This window comes from Onychostoma macrolepis, chromosome 20 (genome assembly GCF_012432095.1).
Source record: "Onychostoma macrolepis isolate SWU-2019 chromosome 20, ASM1243209v1, whole genome shotgun sequence".
NCBI classification, from domain to species: Eukaryota; Metazoa; Chordata; class Actinopteri; order Cypriniformes; family Cyprinidae; genus Onychostoma; species Onychostoma macrolepis.
The window spans coordinates 19,196,862-19,217,717 of record NC_081174.1 but is presented as its reverse complement, the minus strand read 5'-3'; the positions used below and the strand labels follow the sequence as shown (position 1 = coordinate 19,217,717).

The 20,856-nt window shown below is 40.6% G+C and overlaps 2 protein-coding genes, 10 non-coding genes and 1 pseudogene across 20 annotated transcripts in view; 12 read left to right on the top strand and 1 right to left on the bottom strand.

The window, feature by feature from the left end:
* rnaseh1 (ribonuclease H1) overlaps nucleotides 1–6,847 on the bottom strand; it is a 33,343-nt gene extending 26,496 nt beyond the window's left edge. For 2 of the 9 annotated variants that reach the window (XM_058755482.1, XM_058755484.1), the window contains exons 1-8: nucleotides 5,874–6,490; nucleotides 5,642–5,787; nucleotides 4,785–4,979; nucleotides 3,236–3,335; nucleotides 3,045–3,099; nucleotides 2,874–2,958; nucleotides 2,608–2,732; nucleotides 1,031–1,112 (exon numbers count right to left, since the gene is read on the bottom strand). In XM_058755482.1, the coding sequence (XP_058611465.1) occupies nucleotides 1,031–1,112; nucleotides 2,608–2,732; nucleotides 2,874–2,958; nucleotides 3,045–3,099; nucleotides 3,236–3,335; nucleotides 4,785–4,979; nucleotides 5,642–5,787; nucleotides 5,874–6,004 (919 nt within the window). In that variant the 5' untranslated portion in view covers nucleotides 6,005–6,490. Of the gene's footprint in view, nucleotides 1–830; nucleotides 1,113–2,607; nucleotides 2,733–2,873; nucleotides 2,959–3,044; nucleotides 3,100–3,235; nucleotides 3,336–4,784; nucleotides 4,980–5,641; nucleotides 5,788–5,873; nucleotides 6,492–6,710 lie in introns of those variants that run through there. The other 7 variants (XM_058755486.1, XM_058755485.1, XM_058755488.1 and 4 more) reach the window with 7 other exon arrangements.
* Nucleotides 6,848–7,800: 953 nt separating this feature from the next.
* LOC131526853 (small ribosomal subunit protein eS7-like) lies at nucleotides 7,801–10,481 on the top strand (annotated as a pseudogene).
* On the top strand, nucleotides 8,140–8,360 carry LOC131527813 (small nucleolar RNA SNORA73 family). The gene has a single exon (XR_009267771.1). It is a non-coding gene; the product is annotated as a small nucleolar RNA SNORA73 family (small nucleolar RNA).
* LOC131527817 (small nucleolar RNA SNORA73 family) lies at nucleotides 9,365–9,585 on the top strand. The gene has a single exon (XR_009267774.1). It is a non-coding gene; the product is annotated as a small nucleolar RNA SNORA73 family (small nucleolar RNA).
* Nucleotides 9,875–10,093, top strand: LOC131527820 (small nucleolar RNA SNORA73 family). Its single transcript, XR_009267777.1, has one exon. It is a non-coding gene; the product is annotated as a small nucleolar RNA SNORA73 family (small nucleolar RNA).
* LOC131527812 (small nucleolar RNA SNORA73 family) lies at nucleotides 10,386–10,606 on the top strand. The gene has a single exon (XR_009267770.1). It is a non-coding gene; the product is annotated as a small nucleolar RNA SNORA73 family (small nucleolar RNA).
* Nucleotides 10,607–10,697: 91 nt separating this feature from the next.
* rps7 (ribosomal protein S7) lies at nucleotides 10,698–14,772 on the top strand (the record flags this gene model as incomplete). Its single annotated transcript, XM_058755490.1, has 4 exons — nucleotides 10,698–10,850; nucleotides 11,921–11,985; nucleotides 12,430–12,580; nucleotides 14,661–14,772. Coding segments are annotated over 4 exons (447 nt in total), but the record flags the coding sequence as incomplete, so codon positions are not given.
* Nucleotides 11,605–11,825, top strand: LOC131527814 (small nucleolar RNA SNORA73 family). The gene has a single exon (XR_009267772.1). It is a non-coding gene; the product is annotated as a small nucleolar RNA SNORA73 family (small nucleolar RNA).
* On the top strand, nucleotides 12,115–12,336 carry LOC131527822 (small nucleolar RNA SNORA73 family). Its single transcript, XR_009267779.1, has one exon. It is a non-coding gene; the product is annotated as a small nucleolar RNA SNORA73 family (small nucleolar RNA).
* Nucleotides 12,629–12,847, top strand: LOC131527821 (small nucleolar RNA SNORA73 family). Its single transcript, XR_009267778.1, has one exon. It is a non-coding gene; the product is annotated as a small nucleolar RNA SNORA73 family (small nucleolar RNA).
* On the top strand, nucleotides 13,131–13,351 carry LOC131527818 (small nucleolar RNA SNORA73 family). The gene has a single exon (XR_009267775.1). It is a non-coding gene; the product is annotated as a small nucleolar RNA SNORA73 family (small nucleolar RNA).
* Nucleotides 13,645–13,865, top strand: LOC131527819 (small nucleolar RNA SNORA73 family). Its single transcript, XR_009267776.1, has one exon. It is a non-coding gene; the product is annotated as a small nucleolar RNA SNORA73 family (small nucleolar RNA).
* LOC131527816 (small nucleolar RNA SNORA73 family) lies at nucleotides 14,162–14,382 on the top strand. Its single transcript, XR_009267773.1, has one exon. It is a non-coding gene; the product is annotated as a small nucleolar RNA SNORA73 family (small nucleolar RNA).
* Nucleotides 14,773–20,856: the final 6,084 nt, after the last annotated feature.

The window sequence follows — 20,856 nt, the reverse complement described above, 5'->3', positions numbered from 1 at the left end:
CAGGACCGTTATATAGCTTGAGATAAACGACAGCACTAAGAGAATTTCTGGAGCAATGAACATGAACAACAGGCCAAAGCTATCACTATTCTCACTATATAATGAAAATTCTGTCATAATTTACTAGCCTTCGTGTGTTTCCAAACCTTCATTACCTTCTTTCCTCTTTGGTATTTTGATGAGACTTCTAGTCAAAAAAATAAATAAATTAAAAAATCTGACTTTAGGCTTAAAAAAAAAAAAATCTTTTTGTGTTCAACAGAAGAAATAAGTCACAGATTTTGAACATGACTAAATGAAAGAATTTTCATTTTTGGGAAAAAAATATTCCTTGAAATCCTTCTGTGTAAATCATTTTGATAGGTTTAAATATTAACTGGATAAAGCGAATTGGATGAAGTTCCCCTCAGCTACGAAGAAAAAAAAAACAGTAAAAACAAAAATCAGAATATCCCCATCATTTAGTTAAAATAACACAGGTGAAGATGGGAAAGGCTCAGTAATAACGGCAAAACTAGATTTTTGTAAAGATAAATTCTGTATTCTACTCTAAGCTTTCAGCATGAACTGCAGTGACACCTGCTGTTCATACTGAGGCATTTCAGCACTGGTGCATTTCAGAGCCATGACAATTTCTTAACTGAAAACACCTTGCTGAAAATAAGAGCAAGATGATGCATTCAGAGATAAAGAATCAATAATACTTTATGGTGGAGACTTACACCGGTACACTCACTACAATTATTTTTGTCACTTGTAATGCATCCAAAAAAATGTTCTAAGTGCTTATATTTCTGAAAGATGGGAAAATAAGTACCAGCAAATCAATCTCAAGAATAATATATATGACAATTTAATTGACAGAACAATCAAAAACAAACATTTTGGATAAGCACTGCTCTTCAGAAAAGAAGAAATCTTGTTTCGAGTGTTGTTTAGAACACTAGCCCAACAAAAGCAAAAGAGAAAAAGTGCATTAGTCATCGAGGGTAAACAAATTATAAAATGAAGGTGGCAACATTGGACTAACACAGGGGCTTTGCTGCTCCCTCCCTGGACAGTCTGTCTGCTTCCTCATTGCCTGTATAGCCAGCATGACCTGGAATGTGCATCTAGAAATGAAGAATAAGAGAGATGGTACATTTCTTCACTTGTAGTCATTTCACTGGCCATGCCATGCATTTGTTTCATTACTCATAGCATAATGCCAAGCATGCATGAGAACATCTGAAAGTGAGCAGCAGACATGGAGACATGGTCTTCAAAATTTTTTAGCAAAAAATGCAAACACAATTTCTTAAAAAAACTAAATTTTACATATTAATATTAAAGCCAAATATTAATGTGAATATGAAACTATACACGTTCATGTTCATTAGGTGTACAGCAATACACAAAACACTATGTTGCTACCTTATTCAATAAATAGCTAATGTAGCCTGAAGGTATCTCTCAATTTCTCAAAGTTCTAGCATAATCTTCAATACATGAATATTAGATGTAATACTGATTTAATATTGTTGGAGCTGGACTCTGTAACTGAATTTATTCATTTATTTTCTGACACTGTGTGCCATATTTGATTGTACAGTGCTAGTAACTATAGTTATCCAGCCAGTTTACATCAATACCAAATTTTGAACAAGAAGTGCATTATATTCACTTTTCTACATTCAGGAGTTAAAGATTACTTCCAGAAAATATAATGGCCTTAAATCACAGCATTCTTAATAGATCAGCTGCTCTGATATTACTTTCCCTCCTTAAAGGGATAGTTCACCCAAAAATGAAAATTTGATGTTTATCTGCTTACCCCCAGGGCATCAAAGACATAGGTGACTTGGTTTCTTCAGTAGAACACAAACAAAGATTTTTAACTCAAACCGTTGCAGTCTGTCAGTCATATAATGGCAGTCAATGGGACCCACGGCTTTGAGTGTGAAAAAAAAAAAAAACATACACAGACAAAACCAAATTAAACCCCGTGACTTCTGACGATACATTGAGGTCTTAAGACATGAAACAATCGGTCTGTGCAACAAACTGAACAACGACTCGTGAACACGCTCAGGACAGTCGGACATTGCGGTGGATCAGAGGTAAAAAAAATGTTATAAATACTGTTCAGTTTCTCGCACAGACTGATTGTTTCATGTCTTAAGACCTCAATGTATCGTCACAAGCCACAGGGTTTAATTTGGTTTTGTCTGTGTATGTTTTTTTGGACTCTCAAATCCGTGGGTCCCATTGACTGCCATTATATGACTGACAGACTGCAACGGTTTGAGTTAAAAATCTTCGTTTGTGTTCTACTGAAGAAACAAAGTCACCTACATCTTGGACGCCCTGGGGGTACGCAGATAAACATCAAATTTTCATTTTTGGGTGAAATATCCCTTTAATCACCTGCACCAGCGAAAATTATGCAGATATGCAAGACATCTCTCTTTGTGTGCGTTTATCAAAAATGATAGAATGAAAGTCTACAGCTGCACATTTACATCCCAAAAGAATGTTTACACACAGGTTGGGACATCATGCTTGAAATGCACAAACTGATGAGCAGATGCCATATTGTACATCACTGTGAGTACAGATAAAACATACCCATACGACCTCAAGTTTTGCATTTAATTCATCCAGCTTTTGGAAGTCGTCCTTGTTGACTATGGCCCCACCACCTTTAAGCCTCCAGCCATTAGACTTCCAAGTCTTAACCCAACTTGTAACGCCTTTGGAAAGCAAAAAAAGTAACAGTGCACAAATACTGAAATAAACTCAAAATTACTATTTGTAAATTATGTGTATGTATGAGAGTATATAATATATCAAGTATTAAGAAGTATTTGAACAGAAAAGCAGGGAGCACATACCATTAATGGTGAACTTGCTGTCCGTGTATAGCACAACCTTTTTTAAATTATTTTCTCTGGCTTGCTCAAGTGCCTTGCAAGCAGCCTGTGAAGAAATGTTTAATGATACGGTTATCGATAAAAGGGTATAAAAAATAAAAACACTGCTTGTGAACACCTCACTGTTTTTACCTGCAGTTCTGCTCTTTGATTGGTCTGTCTTCCTGGAAGCCTATCAGCCACATTACTGAGGAAAGAACATATTTAAAATAATTAAAATAATATTTAAAAATTTTTGGCACTTACAAAACAGTGAAAATGTAAATGGACATGAAAGTATTTTATTTATTTTTTTAGAATGCTATTAATCAGAGATGACTTACAGTGGATGATCACGACCCCAATATACACCAATTCCTGCCCGCGCTCCTTTTCTCCCATTGGCTGTGCAGCAGCCATCAGTGTATACTACTACAGCATCACCTGTAACAAATGCATAAAACATTTTACTATGGTAAAACCTTAATTTAAAACCTACTACACTAAAATTTGTCTATTATTTGTAAATATTGTAACTAGGGGTGTCAACGTTAACGCATGCGATTAATCAATTTTTTTTAATGCAGATTAATAATTTGATAAGGTTTGACCCCAACTTCTTCCGGTCGTCGCAGCGCGGAAGGTTATCTATCATTGTGTGATGAGGGTACAGCACCAGTGTTGCCAGGGTAACGGCACAAGTGGGCTATTTTGAAAATACAGTCGCGGGAAAAATTGCAGAGCCGTGGGTTGCGGATTTTTGGGCTACTTTTTTAATGTACCGCGGCCGCCCAAAGTATATATATACACAAATAAAAATAAAAATAGATCCTTTTACTAATGTGTATTATACTTGGAATGTATCTCTGTCAACTTAAGAACGGAGAGGCGGTTGTAGCATCACAAACAACGTGAGTTTCAGCAGAGCACATGTTAAGGCTTTTACACAGCAGAAATAAACATGACAACAGCCACTATAGATTATATAAGATAATAAACACACGATTACGATAGGATATGGTCTGTATGTGATTTTATTTTAGATTAATGTGTACATCTGAAATGCTAATTTGTGCAGCGATATAAAAGGCTATAAATAGCATATTTTAACAACAGTAAATGACCAAATTCCACATGTGATCGCAAAAGTAAGTTATTACAAACACTCGATGGTTGTTTGAAGTGAGTTCTGAGTAAAAGTGCACTATTAATCTCATAAATTGTCTTATGAAGCATGATGCTAATGTTAGCTCTAATGCACCTGCAGAACAGGTTCAATTCTTCTTTATAATGCATTTTGTCATAATACTTCACGTAAGGTCGCAAGAAATGTTTTGTTGTATTTATTTAGAAATACTTTTGATAATACTTGGGTAAATGTATACTGGGATTGAAGCGATGTGGCTTGGTAAACGTTTTATTGCCAGTTTAAAGGCTGATAATGGCTGAATAAAAACAAAATAATAATGATAAAATAATAAGGATTATGTCTCATACCTGGCGGAGGTGTGAAAGGTTCTGTTTCCTTAAACCAGTTTGTCATGCATTTCTTTTTCAACACATTTACAGGTAAATCCTAGTATTTTAAATTTGTGATTAATGATTAATCACAGTCCATGACTGTGATTAACGCGATTACATTTTTTAATCGATTCACAGCACTAATTGTAACATATGCATTTATATATTATGTATATATATTTGTCGACATTTGAAGTGGATCAAAACCTTCCATCAAAGTTGTTCTAAAACCAAAATGTGTTCATGTCTTAGGATAGCTTTGATGAACTTTTTTGATCCACTTAAAATGCTGACTACTGTATATGCATAACCATTATCTACTGTAAGACTATTGTAGACCATATATGTAACAAATGTATATGTAACAATTACCCATATATGTAAATCCATCACTACTGGCTGCAGCTGTCTTTGGCTGTGGGACCTCAGTGAATTTCACTCGTTTTGGACAGGACAGTCCCTCATCATCATCATCATGCGAATCCTGATATGTCCTTTTACTTCCAAGGGGAACAGCCATTGAGGCATCAGGCACATTTCTAGAAGGCAGGACCTCATAGTCACATCCTTAAATGGAAACAAATGCCAGTGTTAATCACTTGCATTAAAGTAAGTTTTAGCAGCCTATCAATCCAAAATTCCTGCGATTTGACATGCTACAATCATTTTAAACAGCAATTCATCAATTCTTTGTAATTACAGTGAAGTCTGATTTTATAACCTTGTATTTATTAAGAGACCACAAGGAATGATTCATTGGTTATAGCCAGGGCCACTTAACAAACTAGTGAAAGCAAAAAGATGAAAGGAAGTTGTGATCAGTTATAGCAGATAAGGCTGGAACAAGTGGGGTAAGCTGTGACACTTTTTACATTAGTTGTCCTGCAAGCAAATCAATATCAATAAAGAAATTTCAACAAAAATTCTATAACGCAAGTCATATAAATATGATCCAGAGATGAAGTATGTCACATATTAAGGGCAAAAACATTTACATTAAACGATCTCAGAGCACATCCTACACAGCTGTCTGCCGGTCTCTCTCAATTTATGGTCACATGACAAAAATAAAGCACTAATTTGATTTATTAATTTATAATTTGATTATTCTTAATCCTCCCCCTCTTGCACGCCTTTCTTTGCACACCTGAAAACCTGATGATTCATAACGTGGTGGATCTTTATAAAGAGCGTCTATGGAACATCTGTTATCTTAAATAAACTTACACCTTTTAAATTACCCTTTGGTCTCTCAAAAGATGATGATGCTGCTGCTGCTGACTGGCTCCTCACAAAGGCCCAAGCATCCTGTTCAGAAGCGAACTTCTTAAAACTCGCAGAGGGAAACTTATCCACCTGATGTTTACATTCCTCCCTTTGGGAGAGAATACGCAGTCAAGCAATGCAGTGCAAAATTACAATTACACAATTACAAAGAATAGATATCATATAGTTGGTCACCATGTTTGGTATACTCCTGGTCTAAATCCTTTCCTCACAGCGTAGAAAAAGTTTCCTTTCTTGCCCATCTCTTCTGCGGCGTCACAGAAAGCCCTGCGTACAACATTAAATAAACCAGGCAGTCTCAACATAGTCTCTGCTTAGAGCAGAGTAAACACGGCAACATCCTTTTGTGTTGGCATTCTTAAAAGACAATGACCTGACAAAGACGAAATCTTTCACAAAATACTTATGGATTCAGTAATTTTCACTATCGTTTGCAAAACCTCCGCAGCATGTATAACGACTGCCTCCTCTACATTAGCGGTCAGCTGACCAAACGCTTCTTCCTATTTGCTTTTTCAATCCAGTTCACTGAGCGTTACCGCCACCAACTGAAGTGGAGTGTGGCTACTGCAAGCAGGAGACAACCTTGAGAGTATAAAATGAAAGTATTGAGTCACAGTGCCTCGGTCATATTTAATATTGTGGCATTAAGAGAGAAATTTCATTTAGTGAGTCGAAAGCATTCAGGGCGAATAATGCAGTCTGATTGCTCAATGTATGATTCTTATGAACCGATTCTTTTAATTAACATACCGCGCGACCAACGAAGTCCGAATACCAAAGGAAATGACTCGTATGAATCAGATCATTTTAGTAAATCAATCAATCAAATAAACAAACAAACACAGCCCAGTTTGCGAACGAATGACTCTTTTGAACATCGGATCTTCTATCACTCTAGAACTCTTTGAGTGGTAAAACGTCTTAAATACATGATACATATTAAAAGCTTGATTTTTAAACTTCTTCATAGGATTGCAAGTCAGTATTTTCAGTAAAAAGTAAACAAACCTATTTTACTGACTGTCCAACAAATATTTTATATTCTTGTATATGTGAATTATTATTATTTTTAAATTAATAATAATGCTTTTATTCCTTCACGCAACATATAAGTAAAACAGCGGGCGCGTGGCGCCCTCTGCGCTCGGGATGGCAATTACATTTCCCATCATGCAACACACCAACGCGCTTTTACCGGCCTCTCGCGAGAATACGGCCTCTTCCCAGGCCGTCGTTGAAAGAGGTGAGACTACTGAATGTGCCCAGCTAAAGAGTTATCAAATTAAAATGTCTGAAAAATGTCATATTTGTGTCCACGATAGACCTGTATGTGATGTTTAGCCAGGGATGAGTTAGATGCGAGTGTATTAGAGAATGGATGGCTATTTTAGAAATAGAAGTGTGTATAGTTAAGATGTGCTAGCAGATATGTCCACTTCAGTATTACAAGGCCCCATGTGCTGCTCTAAGATAGTCTAAAATGCTTCTATATAGTGAAAGATTATATCTCGATGGCCCATATTTGCGGTAGAATTAAGCCTGTAATGTAAATGTAGTCATTCTATACTAACTAGTTAGTGCTAGCGACATGCTAAGAACATGCTTAGAGTTAGCCGAAGTGGTCTGCTTAACGGTAACGTTAGCTGGTGAATTAATTTACCGAGAACAGCTGAAGTTAAGCTAATAAAGTCGGAGATAGACAATTTCATAAAATCCCGAGTTATGTAATTGTATATCTCTGAAACTGGTATTATGAATTCTGATATTTAGTATGTCACCTTGCTCACCTGCAGACGCAGTAGGTTGTTTGTCATTTTTTAAGCATAGTTCAAGTGTTTTAATTAACTCAACCTCATATTGTTCTAAACCTTAGTGATGGTTACTGCTGACGCCTTTAGTCTACATTCACTTTCATTGGATATTTTTCCTCCATAAATTGAAAGTAGATTGTTTCCAGCATTTATTTGTGTTATGAGGATGTACTTTTAGATTAGGAACAACTTGGGAGTTAATAAATTAGACCTTTCACACTTTTGAGTGAGTAGTTTTTACTATGTAGGTTTTTTTCTTAAAATTCTAATAAGTCTGTTTGTTTCAGACACAGGCCATGTTCAGTACCAGCGCGAAAATAGTGAAGCCGAATGGCGAAAAGCCAGATGAGTTTGAGTCTGGCATTTCCCAGGTATAATATATGATCATCTTTTTGAAATGTGATCGTGTATCTGTAGCCTCTAATGATAAGCTGTTGTCTGTCTGATGCAGGCTCTTCTTGAGCTGGAGATGAACTCTGATTTGAAGGCTCAGCTGAGGAGCTTCACATCACTGCTGCTAAGGTAAAAGCCCTGCTGGTTCATTCATTTTGAATGAATGCCATCACATCAGTAATTCAGCTATAGCTGCTTCAGAATAAGTAGCTGTTTGAACTGATAGTTGACAACCAACGTGGACATCCTGTGAGATGGCTCTCATGTGGCTCTGTCCGTGTGGCGTAAGGGAGCGCAGCACTTCGGTGCCATGACGTACAGTCCCGTTCCACGACGTTGGATAGCAAGCTTGTCCCCGGCCTCTGGCTGGTGTGGACGGCGTCCTGTATATTCCTACATCTTTCCAGAGCCCTTTGGGCCATTACTGGGGAGATAAACCATGCAGTGCACATGCCCTTAACTGTACTGGTCCTTGCTGAGTGCTAGGCTAAGTCATTCATATATTTATATGCTTGTAATTTTTATACTATTGATCCCTCTCTCTCTCTCAAAGGAAATCGAGGTTGGTGGTAGCAGGAAAGCCATCATCATCTTTGTGCCTGTGCCCCAGCTGAAGTCCTTCCAGAAGATCCAGGTGAGGCTCGTGCGTGAGCTGGAGAAGAAATTCAGCGGCAAGCATGTGGTATTCATCGCACAGGTAAGGCTTGTCCTTTAAACCTGTTTTTAATATAAAATGGTTGGTTGCTGTTTTATTTTATTTTTTGCTGTTTAATTCAACTCTTTTTAATAGTGTTCCTCAGGGTGGTATTTTTAAATGCCTTACAAAATCCTATTTTAAATTGTGACGATTAGTTCATGTGTTAGCTTTGATGCCACAGTTTATGTGAGTGTGTTCCTACACTTTGAGTCATTATTTAATGCAGGTATGCACAATTTAAAAATATTGTCTAATCAAATGCATGCAGTCTAGTTTTTAATAGTCCAATCATATTTCACTGGTATGCACTGTTTTTTTTTTTTTTTTTTTATAATCTAGAGACCATTTGATTTGGCAATTAAAATTTGAACTGTGTAAACATAACACATTTGACAGGACAATTTTATAATCTAGAGAGAAATATACAATTAAGTTTCTAAATTGTTCACATCTGCAAAAATTGACTGGACTATTTGAAAATTTAAATGCTCCAGTCACATTTCGCAGATGTGCTCAATTAAAATTTAAAGTCCAGTCAAATGTGCTTTTAGATTTTTAAAATGGCCCTGTTTATCTGCAACCTATCTAGCATTTACTGCCTTTTTTTTTATTTATTTTTTTTTTTTTTTTATACTTCTTTGGGGGGTCCAGCTGAACATCCTATTTTAGGATCATGTTTGCACTGGTACGAAAAAACTCTCACCAGGTGATTTCATGAGGTCCTTTAAACTTTGATTTAGTCTTGGTGTGATTAATTTTTCCCAACGTGGACATCCTGTGAGATGGCTCTCATGTGGCTCTGTCCGTGTGGCGTAAGGGAGCGCAGCACTTCGGTGCCATGACGTACAGTCCCGTTCCACGACGTTGGATAGCAAGCTTGTCCCCGGCCTCTGGCTGGTGTGGATAGCGTCCTGTATATTCCTACATCTTCCCAGAGCCCTTTGGGCCATTACTGGGGAGGTAAACCATGCAGTGCACATGCTTTTTAGAGCAACCAATGATGCGATTTCTGCTGAAGAATTAGCATGTTGACCACCAAAATAATAATTTTAATCTTGATTTGATCTTGTCTTCCAGAGAAGAATCCTGCCTAAACCCACAAGGAAAAGCCGCACAAAAAACAAGCAGAAGCGCCCCAGGAGGTAAATGTCGTCTTGTTGCATTTTGGAAGCTGTGTTTGCGGAGTCAGGGTTAGTAGTGCTTGCTTTTTTCAGTGTGATTGTGCCTACTTTAGCAGTGTTGTGCTGATTAGCCTGTTAGCGTATAGAAAACCAACGTGGACATCCTGTGAGATGGCTCTCATGTGGCTCTGTCCGTGTGGCGTAAGGGAGCGCAGCACTTCAGTGCCATGACGTACAGTCCCGTTCCACGACGTTGGATAGCAAGCTTGTCCCGGCCTCTGGCTGGTGTGGATAGCGTCCTGTATATTCCTACATCTTCCCAGAGCCCTTTGGGCCATTACTGGGAGGTAAACCATGCGGTGCACAGCCAAAACTGTTATATTTTAAGATGCTAAATTTTTAGGTCACTTGAACATCTGTTTATTGGCAAAGTTAATCCACTTAATTTGTTTTCCCTTTCAGCCGAACTCTGACTAACGTGCATGACGCTATCCTCGAGGACCTGGTCTTTCCCAGTGAGATTGTTGGCAAAAGGATTCGCGTGAAACTGGACAGCAGCAGGCTCATCAAGGTCCACCTTGACAAGGCACAGCAAAACAATGTTGAACACAAAGTGAGTAGTTGCCTCTTAATTATTTTACTTTTTATTTTTTATAATTACCCAACGTGGACATCCTGTGAGATGGCTCTCATGTGGCTCTGTCCGTGTGGCGTAAGGGAGCGCAGCACTTCGGTGCCATGACGTACAGTCCCGTTCCACGACGTTGGATAGCAAGCTTGTCCCCGGCCTCTGGCTGGTGTGGACGGCGTCCTGTATATTCCTACATCTTTCCAGAGCCCTTTGGGCCATTACTGGGGAGATAAACCATGCAGTGCACATGCCCTTAACTGTACTGGTCCTTGCTGAGTGCTAGGCTAAGTCATTCATATATTTATATGCTTGTAATTTTTATACTATTGATCCCCTCTCTCTCTCTCAAAGGAAATCGAGGTTGGTGGTAGCAGGAAAGCCATCATCATCTTTGTGCCTGTGCCCCAGCTGAAGTCCTTCCAGAAGATCCAGGTGAGGCTCGTGCGTGAGCTGGAGAAGAAATTCAGCGGCAAGCATGTGGTATTCATCGCACAGGTAAGGCTTGTCCTTTAAACCTGTTTTTAATATAAAATGGTTGGTTGCTGTTTTTATTTTATTTTTTTGCTGTTTAATTCAACTCTTTTTAATAGTGTTCCTCAGGGTGGTATTTTTAAATGCCTTACAAAATCCTATTTTAAATTGTGACGATTAGTTCATGTGTTAGCTTTGATGCCACAGTTTATGTGAGTGTGTTCCTACACTTTGAGTCATTATTTAATGCAGGTATGCACAATTTAAAAATATTGTCTAATCAAATGCATGCAGTCTAGTTTTTAATAGTCCAATCATATTTCACTGGTATGCACTGTTTTTTTTTTTTTTTTTTTTATAAATCTAGAGACCATTTGATTTGGCAATTAAAATTTGAACTGTGTAAACATAACACATTTGACAGGACAATTTTATAATCTAGAGAGAAATATACAATTAAGTTTCTAAATTGTTCACATCTGCAAAAATTGACTGGACTATTTGAAAATTTAAATGCTCCAGTCACATTTCGCAGATGTGCTCAATTAAAATTTAAAGTCCAGTCAAATGTGCTTTTAGATTTTTAAAATGGCCCTGTTTATCTGCAACCTATCTAGCATTTACTGCCTTTTTTTTTTTTTTTTTTACTTCTTCTTTGGGGGGTCCAGCTGAACATCCTATTTTAGGATCATGTTTGCACTGGTACGAAAAAACTCTCACCAGGTGATTTCATGAGGTCCTTTAAACTTTGATTTAGTCTTGGTGTGATTAATTTTTCCCAACGTGGACATCCTGTGAGATGGCTCTCATGTGGCTCTGTCCGTGTGGCGTAAGGGAGCGCAGCACTTCAGTGCCATGACGTACAGTCCCGTTCCACGACGTTGGATAGCAAGCTTGTCCCCGGCCTCTGGCTGGTGTGGATAGCGTCCTGTATATTCCTACATCTTCCCAGAGCCCTTTGGGCCATTACTGGGGAGGTAAACCATGCAGTGCACATGCTTTTTAGAGCAACCAATGATGCGATTTCTGCTGAAGAATTAGCATGTTGACCACCAAAATAATAATTTTAATCTTGATTTGATCTTGTCTTCCAGAGAAGAATCCTGCCTAAACCCACAAGGAAAAGCCGCACAAAAAACAAGCAGAAGCGCCCCAGGAGGTAAATGTCGTCTTGTTGCATTTTGGAAGCTGTGTTTGCGGAGTCAGGGTTAGTAGTGCTTGCTTTTTTCAGTGTGATTGTGCCTACTTTAGCAGTGTTGTGCTGATTAGCCTGTTAGCGTATAGAAAACCAACGTGGACATCCTGTGAGATGGCTCTCATGTGGCTCTGTCCGTGTGTGGCGTAAGGGGCGCAGCACTTCAGTGCCATGACGTACAGTCCCGTTCCACGACGTTGGATAGCAAGCTTGTCCCCGGCCTCTGGCTGGTGTGGACGGCGTCCTGTATATTCCTACATCTTCCCAGAGCCCTTTGGGCCATTACTGGGGAGGTAAACCATGCGGTGCACAGCCAAAACTGTTATATTTTAAGATGCTAAATTTTTAGGTCACTTGAACATCTGTTTATTGGCAAAGTTAATCCACTTAATTTGTTTTCCCTTTCAGCCGAACTCTGACTAACGTGCATGACGCTATCCTTGAGGACCTGGTCTTTCCCAGTGAGATTGTTGGCAAAAGGATTCGCGTGAAACTGGACAGCAGCAGGCTCATCAAGGTCCACCTTGACAAGGCACAGCAAAACAATGTTGAACACAAAGTGAGTAGTTGCCTCTTAATTATTTTACTTTTTATTTTTTATAATTACCCAACGTGGACATCCTGTGAGATGGCTCTCATGTGGCTCTGTCCGTGTGGCGTAAGGGGCGCAGCACTTCAGTGCCATGACGTACAGTCCCGTTCCACGACGTTGGATAGCAAGCTTGTCCCCGGCCTCTGGCTGGTGTGGATAGCGTCCTGTATATTCCTACATCTTCCCAGAGCCCTTTGGGCCATTACTGGGAGGTAAACCATGCAGTGCACATGCTTTTAGAGCAACCAATGATGCGATTTCTGCTGAAGAATTAGCATGTTGACCACCAAAATAATAATTTTAATCTTGATTTGATCTTGTCTTCCAGAGAAGAATCCTGCCTAAACCCACAAGGAAAAGCCGCACAAAAACAAGCAGAAGCGCCCAGGAGGTAAATGTCGTCTTGTTGCATTTTGGAAGCTGTGTTTGGAGTCAGGGTTAGTAGTGCTTGCTTTTTCAGTGTGATTGTGCCTACTTTAGCAGTGTTGTGCTGATTAGCCTGTTAGCGTATAGAAAACCAACGTGGACATCCTGTGAGATGGCTCTCATGTGGCTCTGTCCGTGTGGCGTAAGGGAGCGCAGCACTTCAGTGCCATGACGTACAGTCCCGTTCCACGACGTTGGATAGCAAGCTTGTCCCCGGCCTCTGGCTGGTGTGGACGGCGTCCTGTATATTCCTACATCTTCCCAGAGCCCTTTGGGCCATTACTGGGGAGGTAAACCATGCGGTGCACAGCCAAAACTGTTATATTTTAAGATGCTAAATTTTTAGGTCACTTGAACATCTGTTTATTGGCAAAGTTAATCCACTTAATTTGTTTTCCCTTTCAGCCGAACTCTGACTAACGTGCATGACGCTATCCTTGAGGACCTGGTCTTTCCCAGTGAGATTGTTGGCAAAAGGATTCGCGTGAAACTGGACAGCAGCAGGCTCATCAAGGTCCACCTTGACAAGGCACAGCAAAACAATGTTGAACACAAAGTGAGTAGTTGCCTCTTAATTATTTTACTTTTTTATTTTTTATAATCACCCAACGTGGACATCCTGTGAGATGGCTCTCATGTGGCTCTGTCCGTGTGGCGTAAGGGAGCGCAGCACTTCGGTGCCATGACGTACAGTCCCGTTCCACGACGTTGGATAGCAAGCTTGTCCCCGGCCTCTGGCTGGTGTGGACGGCGTCCTGTATATTCCTACATCTTCCCAGAGCCCTTTGGGCCATTACTGGGGAGGTAAACCATGCGGTGCACAGCCAAAACTGTTATATTTTAAGATGCTAAATTTTTAGGTCACTTGAACATCTGTTTATTGGCAAAGTTAATCCACTTAATTTGTTTTCCCTTTCAGCCGAACTCTGACTAACGTGCATGACGCTATCCTTGAGGACCTGGTCTTTCCCAGTGAGATTGTTGGCAAAAGGATTCGCGTGAAACTGGACAGCAGCAGGCTCATCAAGGTCCACCTTGACAAGGCACAGCAAAACAATGTTGAACACAAAGTGAGTAGTTGCCTCTTAATTATTTTACTTTTTTTATTTTTTTTATAATTACCCAACGTGGACATCCTGTGAGATGGCTCTCATGTGGCTCTGTCCGTGTGGCGTAAGGGAGCGCAGCACTTCGGTGCCATGACGTACAGTCCCGTTCCACGACGTTGGATAGCAAGCTTGTCCCCGGCCTCTGGCTGGTGTGGATAGCGTCCTGTATATTCCTACATCTTCCCAGAGCCCTTTGGGCCATTACTGGGGAGGTAAACCATGCAGTGCACACTCTTAATTGTCAGTGGGCTTGCTATTTGGGGATTTTATTTTTTTGCTGTATTATCAGGCAATCCTAATTTGATTTGTGCAATCTAAACGTTCTCAGTATTAATTTTTTACTATAACTTAATGTTTTCCCTTTTGAAAACTTCTAAATTGGTATGCACTAGCTTTGCTTTGATGTTTAATTTAGGAGTTAGTCACAATCGCCTAAAGTTTTTAACTGGATTTTTTTTTTTTTAAAAACTGGACATTTGTTTTAAGTAACCAAGCTTTGGGTTTTGTTTCAGGTTGAGACCTTCTCTGGTGTCTACAAGAAGCTCACAGGCAAGGATGTGATATTTGAATTCCCAGAGTTCCAACTGTAAAGCGCAGATGACAAAATAAATTTGTTTACTGTCATGTTCCTGGTCTGTTTTCCGTTCTTTTACCAAGTCATTGAGTGATTTTTCTCACTTTTTATGTGATCATATATTTGAATGCTAGTTCCAGCAGAAAAATACATCATCTGAAAAGGTATGAGGTCATGGCAATCCTGTACTCTTGTTTGTGCAGCAGATTAAGTGTGAAAACCGAATGCAAGTTAGAGAAGATTTATTGTGGATGGTGGCCCATGTCATTAGAGGCCACGATGACGAGTAAACGATCTTTTATAATGTTCAAACTAATCTCTGTTCAGATCATGACTCCCAGAAGATATGGTTTAAGACATGATGTAAACCAGGTCATCCGACAGCCAAGATTGTGACTATATTAAGACTATATTAATTGTCAGAAATCATATGCAGATAGTATGTTGGTCAATGCCCTGTATTAGCTTTGGAATTAAAATGAGTATTTAGGTTAATCAAAAAAGGTTTTTTTTTTTTTCTTCAGCAAATTGAGAGATTGTTTTCTCTTACCAGTGCAACGGGTCCACCAAAGCCTTATTTTATAGAACTGATTCGTGACGTCAATTTGTAAGCTAACCTAAGGCTTATTTTCTGTGCAATAAGTAAACGATATTATTTGTTTAACGTTACATGAAACGAGAATAACTCAAACGTGAATTTTAAAGCAGTGTGTTGATTAAGGTATACAACGTTCGCCGGGTTGATCTACTACTAGTGGTAGTTTTAGTCCTGATTTAGCAACTCGCACGCAGTTTAAAATGTTTCATAATCTGTTCGATACAAAATCGATAATTATACCATGATTGAGCACGCTTATTTATATATGTTTTTCGTGTGATGGTAAAGAAATAGCCCTCCTAATGTATAATAAAATGTTAGCAGCATGCAAAAATAAGCGTGTGTGTGTGTTACGTGGCCAGACCATCTCTATATGGCGGTTAATGTTGTGCTAGGCCAGTTATTGCTCAACAGAGGGTGCTTTTTTTTCCAGAGACTCAACTGGCGGTTTTTCGGAAAAGAATAGCATTAGTTAGACTCTAGTCATATAAATTCAAATTAGAAACTGTAGGCAACATTTCCGTCAACTATGTTACTGCAAACGTTCCACGATTGTGTTTTGAGATTACACACGTGACAGACTGGCATGAAGTTGGCTTAACGTTCGATATTCGCATATTTAGGGACCGTCTCTAAAGTTACATGCGATATTGGTATACACTTTTCTAACTTCAATAGCATATGAGCAGAATGACTTAGTCATAAAAACAACTATAAACTACGTCTTGATGTCAACTATAATGCACACCTTTTACATTTTTGAAATTTATTAAAGTAAACTGTAAATCATATGTAAAAATTGCTATTTTTCACTACCGAATGGGTTCAAATGCAGAATATGCCATAATTGAAAGCTCAATAGCATTTGAGCAGAATGACCTAGTCATAACACAAACTGTAAACTGTTCATCTAGGTGTCAACTATAATGACTTTTTTTTTTTTTTTTTACATATGATTTACAGTTCCCTATCTGTCGGCCACTACGAGTTATGTTGTGACGACATTATGGGGGGTTCACTTGGGAGCCCCAATCATCTCTGACTTTAAGAGAAAACACCAATGAAATTTGGCTGGTGGATTTTGCATACCTGAGTCACTCCCCGTGCATATGGGTATAAATAGGCGGCAGGTTCATCCACTCTTCAGATTTTCGCTTCGGAGCCGAGTGGATGAAGAGTGCTGTTCTCCTGTCTTCCGAAGACGGACACGATCGTTGTCTTCAGTGTTTGGGCATCCAACATGCTGAAGCTGCCTTCGTGGATGACTCATGCGTCCACTGTGGGCATATGAGTATGGCCTCGCTGTGATCTCGCCTTTCTTTTGTGAAAAGAGTGGTACCCTCTGCCGCCACCCATCCCGGTCTCTCTGGCTTGAGCAGAGGACCGCCGGCTGGCGCTGTGGGAGTTCTGAGGGTCACAATAAGAGCTTTTCTGCTGGGTACGTCCCCACGGATCTCTTATTCCTCAAGCAGCGAAGGTCCCGTTCGGTTCCTGAGTGATTTCGCTGGTCCTGTCTCGAGCGGCTTCCAGCATTTCATTCGGTGCACCCCGGAAGATCAGATGTCGATTACAGCATCGGGGGATGGGCGGGTGTTGTCGCCACTGCCGAACCGGACCTAGAGTTGACGGCCATGCTTGATTGGGCAGCCGTGAGTATCGAGCTGGAGGTCAACAGACCGCCCAGTCCCGAGCCCTCGCGGCTGGACGATTGGTTTCTCGGAGCAGGACGCGGCTCACAACCGCGATCTGCTCTGGTGCCTCCCCTTCGGGCTATCCCTGTCCCCCCATGTCTTTACGAAGGTCGCAGAGGGTGCCCTTGCCCCGCTACGGGAAGCGGGCATCAGGATCCTCAACTACATTGACGACTGGCTCATCATGGCCCTGTCGTGAGAGCAGTTGTGCGATCACAGGGACCTGGTGCTCCGGCACCTCAGCCAGTTGGGGCTTCTGTGAAGAGAATGTCTTTTCTCGGTGTGGAGTTAGACTCGGTTAGTATGACGGCACGTCTTACCAACGAGCGTGCCCAGTCAGTGCTGGACTGCCTGAGTTCCTTCAGAGGCAGGACGGTGGTATCACTGAAACATTTTCAGAGGCTCCTGGGGCATATGGCATCTGCAGCCGCAGTCACACCGCTTGGATTGCTTCATATGAGACCACTTCAGCACTGGCTACACTCCAGAGTCCGGAGGTGGGCATGACGCCGCGGCACACATTGGGTGACCATCACGCCGATGTGTCGCCGCTTATTCAGCCCGTGGTCGGACCTTGTTTTCCTACGGGCCGGTACCCTTAGGACAAGTGTCCCGGCATGTCGTTGTCACGACGGATGCCTCCAGTACGGGCTGGGGCGCTACATGCAGGGCAGGGCCTCGACTGCTTTGGCACGTCAACTGCCTAGAGATTTTGGCAGTGCATCTGGCCTTATGGCAGTTCCGGCCCCTGCAAGCACGTGTTAGTCTGCACGGACAACACTGCAGCTGTCTTGTACATCAACCAGCAGGGAGGTCTACGATCATGCTGCAAATTGCAGGGGAGCTCAATCGTGCAGCCGACGCATTCTCATGACAGCTCACGTTCCCTGGAGAATGGTGACTCCATCCAGAGACCATCTGGCAGATCTGGGGTCGATTCGGGGAAGCTCAGGTGGACCTGTTTGCTTCCTGCGAGTCCTCCCACTGCCAGCTGTATTACTCCCTGATCGAGGCCCCCTTTGGCACAGACATGCTGGCACACAGCTGGCCTCGGGCTCTACGCAAGTATGCGTTTCCCCCAGTGAGCCTCCTTGCACAGACACTGTGCAAGATCAGGGAGGACGAGGAGCAGGTCTTGTTGGTTGCGCCTTTCTGACCCACCAGGACCTGGTTTCCGGAACTCATGCTCCTCGCGACAGCCCCTCCCTGGCGCATCCCCATGAGACAGGACCTTCTCTCTCAGGCTCAGCACTAGGGGTGTAATAATAAATCGATTAATGGATCGATTCTGTGATTTTCCTAATGCATCGCAATTCTCTCTTGAATCAATTCTGAACTTCGTTTTTAACAGCAGATGGCACTCTAGGCTAGTTTTTAACTGCACACTCAAATGCTCACGAAGAAGACCGCTTGTGCGTTCAACTGAGTAGTTAAATGTACTTGCACCTCTGCTTTTATGCTTTTATGATGCAAGATTAATGTAAACACAACCACTGTGAACACTCTTGTAATTCGCTTCAACCTTTTTGAACTTTATGAATGATTATTTTAAGTTCAAGTGGTGTGTGTGTAAGGAACTGAAAGCAAGCTGTTTCTAAAGCATGCAGTGCCATCTGCTGTTAAAGCTAAGCTCAGAATCCATTTCAGAGAGAATTGCGATGCATTAGATTAATCGATTTAGCGTTACACCCCTACTCGGCACCATTTGGCACCCGCGTCCAGACCTCTGGAACCTCCGCGACAGACTTAGCTGATCTGTCACCAGCGATGGTTAACATGATCACTCAAGCTAGAGCTCCCTCTACGAGGCAAGCCTATTCTCTGAAATGGAGTCTGCTCTCGAACTGGTATCCTTCTCGCCGAGAAGACGCCCGAAGATGCCCAATTAGTGTCGTGCTTTCTATCCTGCAGGAGAGGTTGGGGAGCAGGCTGTCGCCCTCTACCTTGAAAGTGTATGTGGCTGCTATCGCAGCACATCACGATGCAGTGCACGGCTGGTCCCTAGGTAAGCATGACCTGATCGTTAGGTTCCTGAGAGGTGCCAGAAGGTTAAATCCTCCTAGGCCACCCCTTGTGCCCTCCTGGGATCTCTCTGTTGTCCTGGCTGGAATCTCTCTGTTGTCCTGGCTAAGAAAATTATGGCATATTTTGCTTTTGAGCCCATTCGGTAGTGAAAAATAGCAAATTTACATATGATTTACAGTAGATTTTAATAAATACAAAAAAAGTAAAAGGTGTGTATTATAGGTTACACCTATGAACAGTTTACAGTTGTTTTTATGACTGTAAGCCATTCTGCTCAAATGCTATTGAGCTTTAAATGTGCGTTTGAGCCAATTCAGTACTGAAAAAATATAATTTTTAATGAATGATTTACAGTTTATTTTAATAAATATGAAAAATGTAAAAGGTGTGCATTACAGTTGACATCTAGATGAACAGTTTACAGTTTGTGTTATGACTGTAAGTCATTCTGCTCAAATGCTGTTGAGCTTTAAATTATGGTATATTTTGCATTTGAGCCCATTCGGTAGTGAAAAATAGCAATTTTTACATATGATTTACACTTTATTTGAATAAATATCAAAAATGTAAAAGGTGTGCATTATAGGTGACACCTAGATGTACAGTTTACAGTTTGTGTTATGACTGTACTAAGTCATTCTCAGATGCTTTTGAGCTTTAAATTTGCGTTTGAGCCCATTGGGTAGTGAAAAATAGCAAATTTTACCTATGATTTACAGTTTATTTTAATAAATATCAAAAATGTAAAAGTTGTGCTTTACAGTTTACACCTAGATGTACAGTTTACAGTTGTTTTTATGACTGTAAGTCATTCTGCTCGTATGCTATTGAAGTTAGAAAAGTGTATACCAATATCGCATGTAACTTTAGAGACGGTCCCTAAATATGCGAATATCGAACGTCCAAAAGTGTTGCCAGATTGGGCGGGGTGGTATGTGCTTGTACACATAAGTACACACTGTACTCATAGTGTACACATAGTAAATAATTATTAATGAAAATAAAACGAATAATTAATATTTAATTAATAAATAAATATTAGAACGGTTACACACACACACACACACATATATATATATATATATATATATATATACAGTGAGGAAAATAAGTATTTGAACACCCTGCTATTTTGCAAGTTCTCCCACTTAGAAATCATGGAGGGGTCTGAAATTGTCATCGTAGGTGCATGTCCACTGTGAGAGACATAATCTAAAAAAAAATCCAGAAATCACAATGTATGATTTTTAACTATTTATTTGTATGATACAGCTGCAAATAAGTATTTGAACACCTGTCTATCAGCTAGAATTCTGACCCTCAAAGACCTGTTAGTCTGCCTTTAAAATGTCCACCTCCACTCCATTTATTATCCTAAATTAGATGCACCTGTTTGAGGTCGTTAGCTGCATAAAGACACCTGTCCACCCCATACAATCAGTAAGAATCCAACTACTAACATGGCCAAGACCAAAGAGCTGTCCAAAGACACTAGAGACAAAATTGTACACCTCCACAAGGCTGGAAAGGGCTACGGGGAAATTGCCAAGCAGCTTGGTGAAAAAAGGTCCACTGTTGGAGCAATCATTAGAAAATGGAAGAAGCTAAACATGACTGTCAATCTCCCTCGGACTGGGGCTCCATGCAAGATCTCACCTCGTGGGGTCTCAATGATCCTAAGAAAGGTGAGAAATCAGCCCAGAACTACACGGGAGGAGCTGGTCAATGACCTGAAAAGAGCTGGGACCACCGTTTCCAAGGTTACTGTTGGTAATACACTAAGACGTCATGGTTTGAAATCATGCATGGCACGGAAGGTT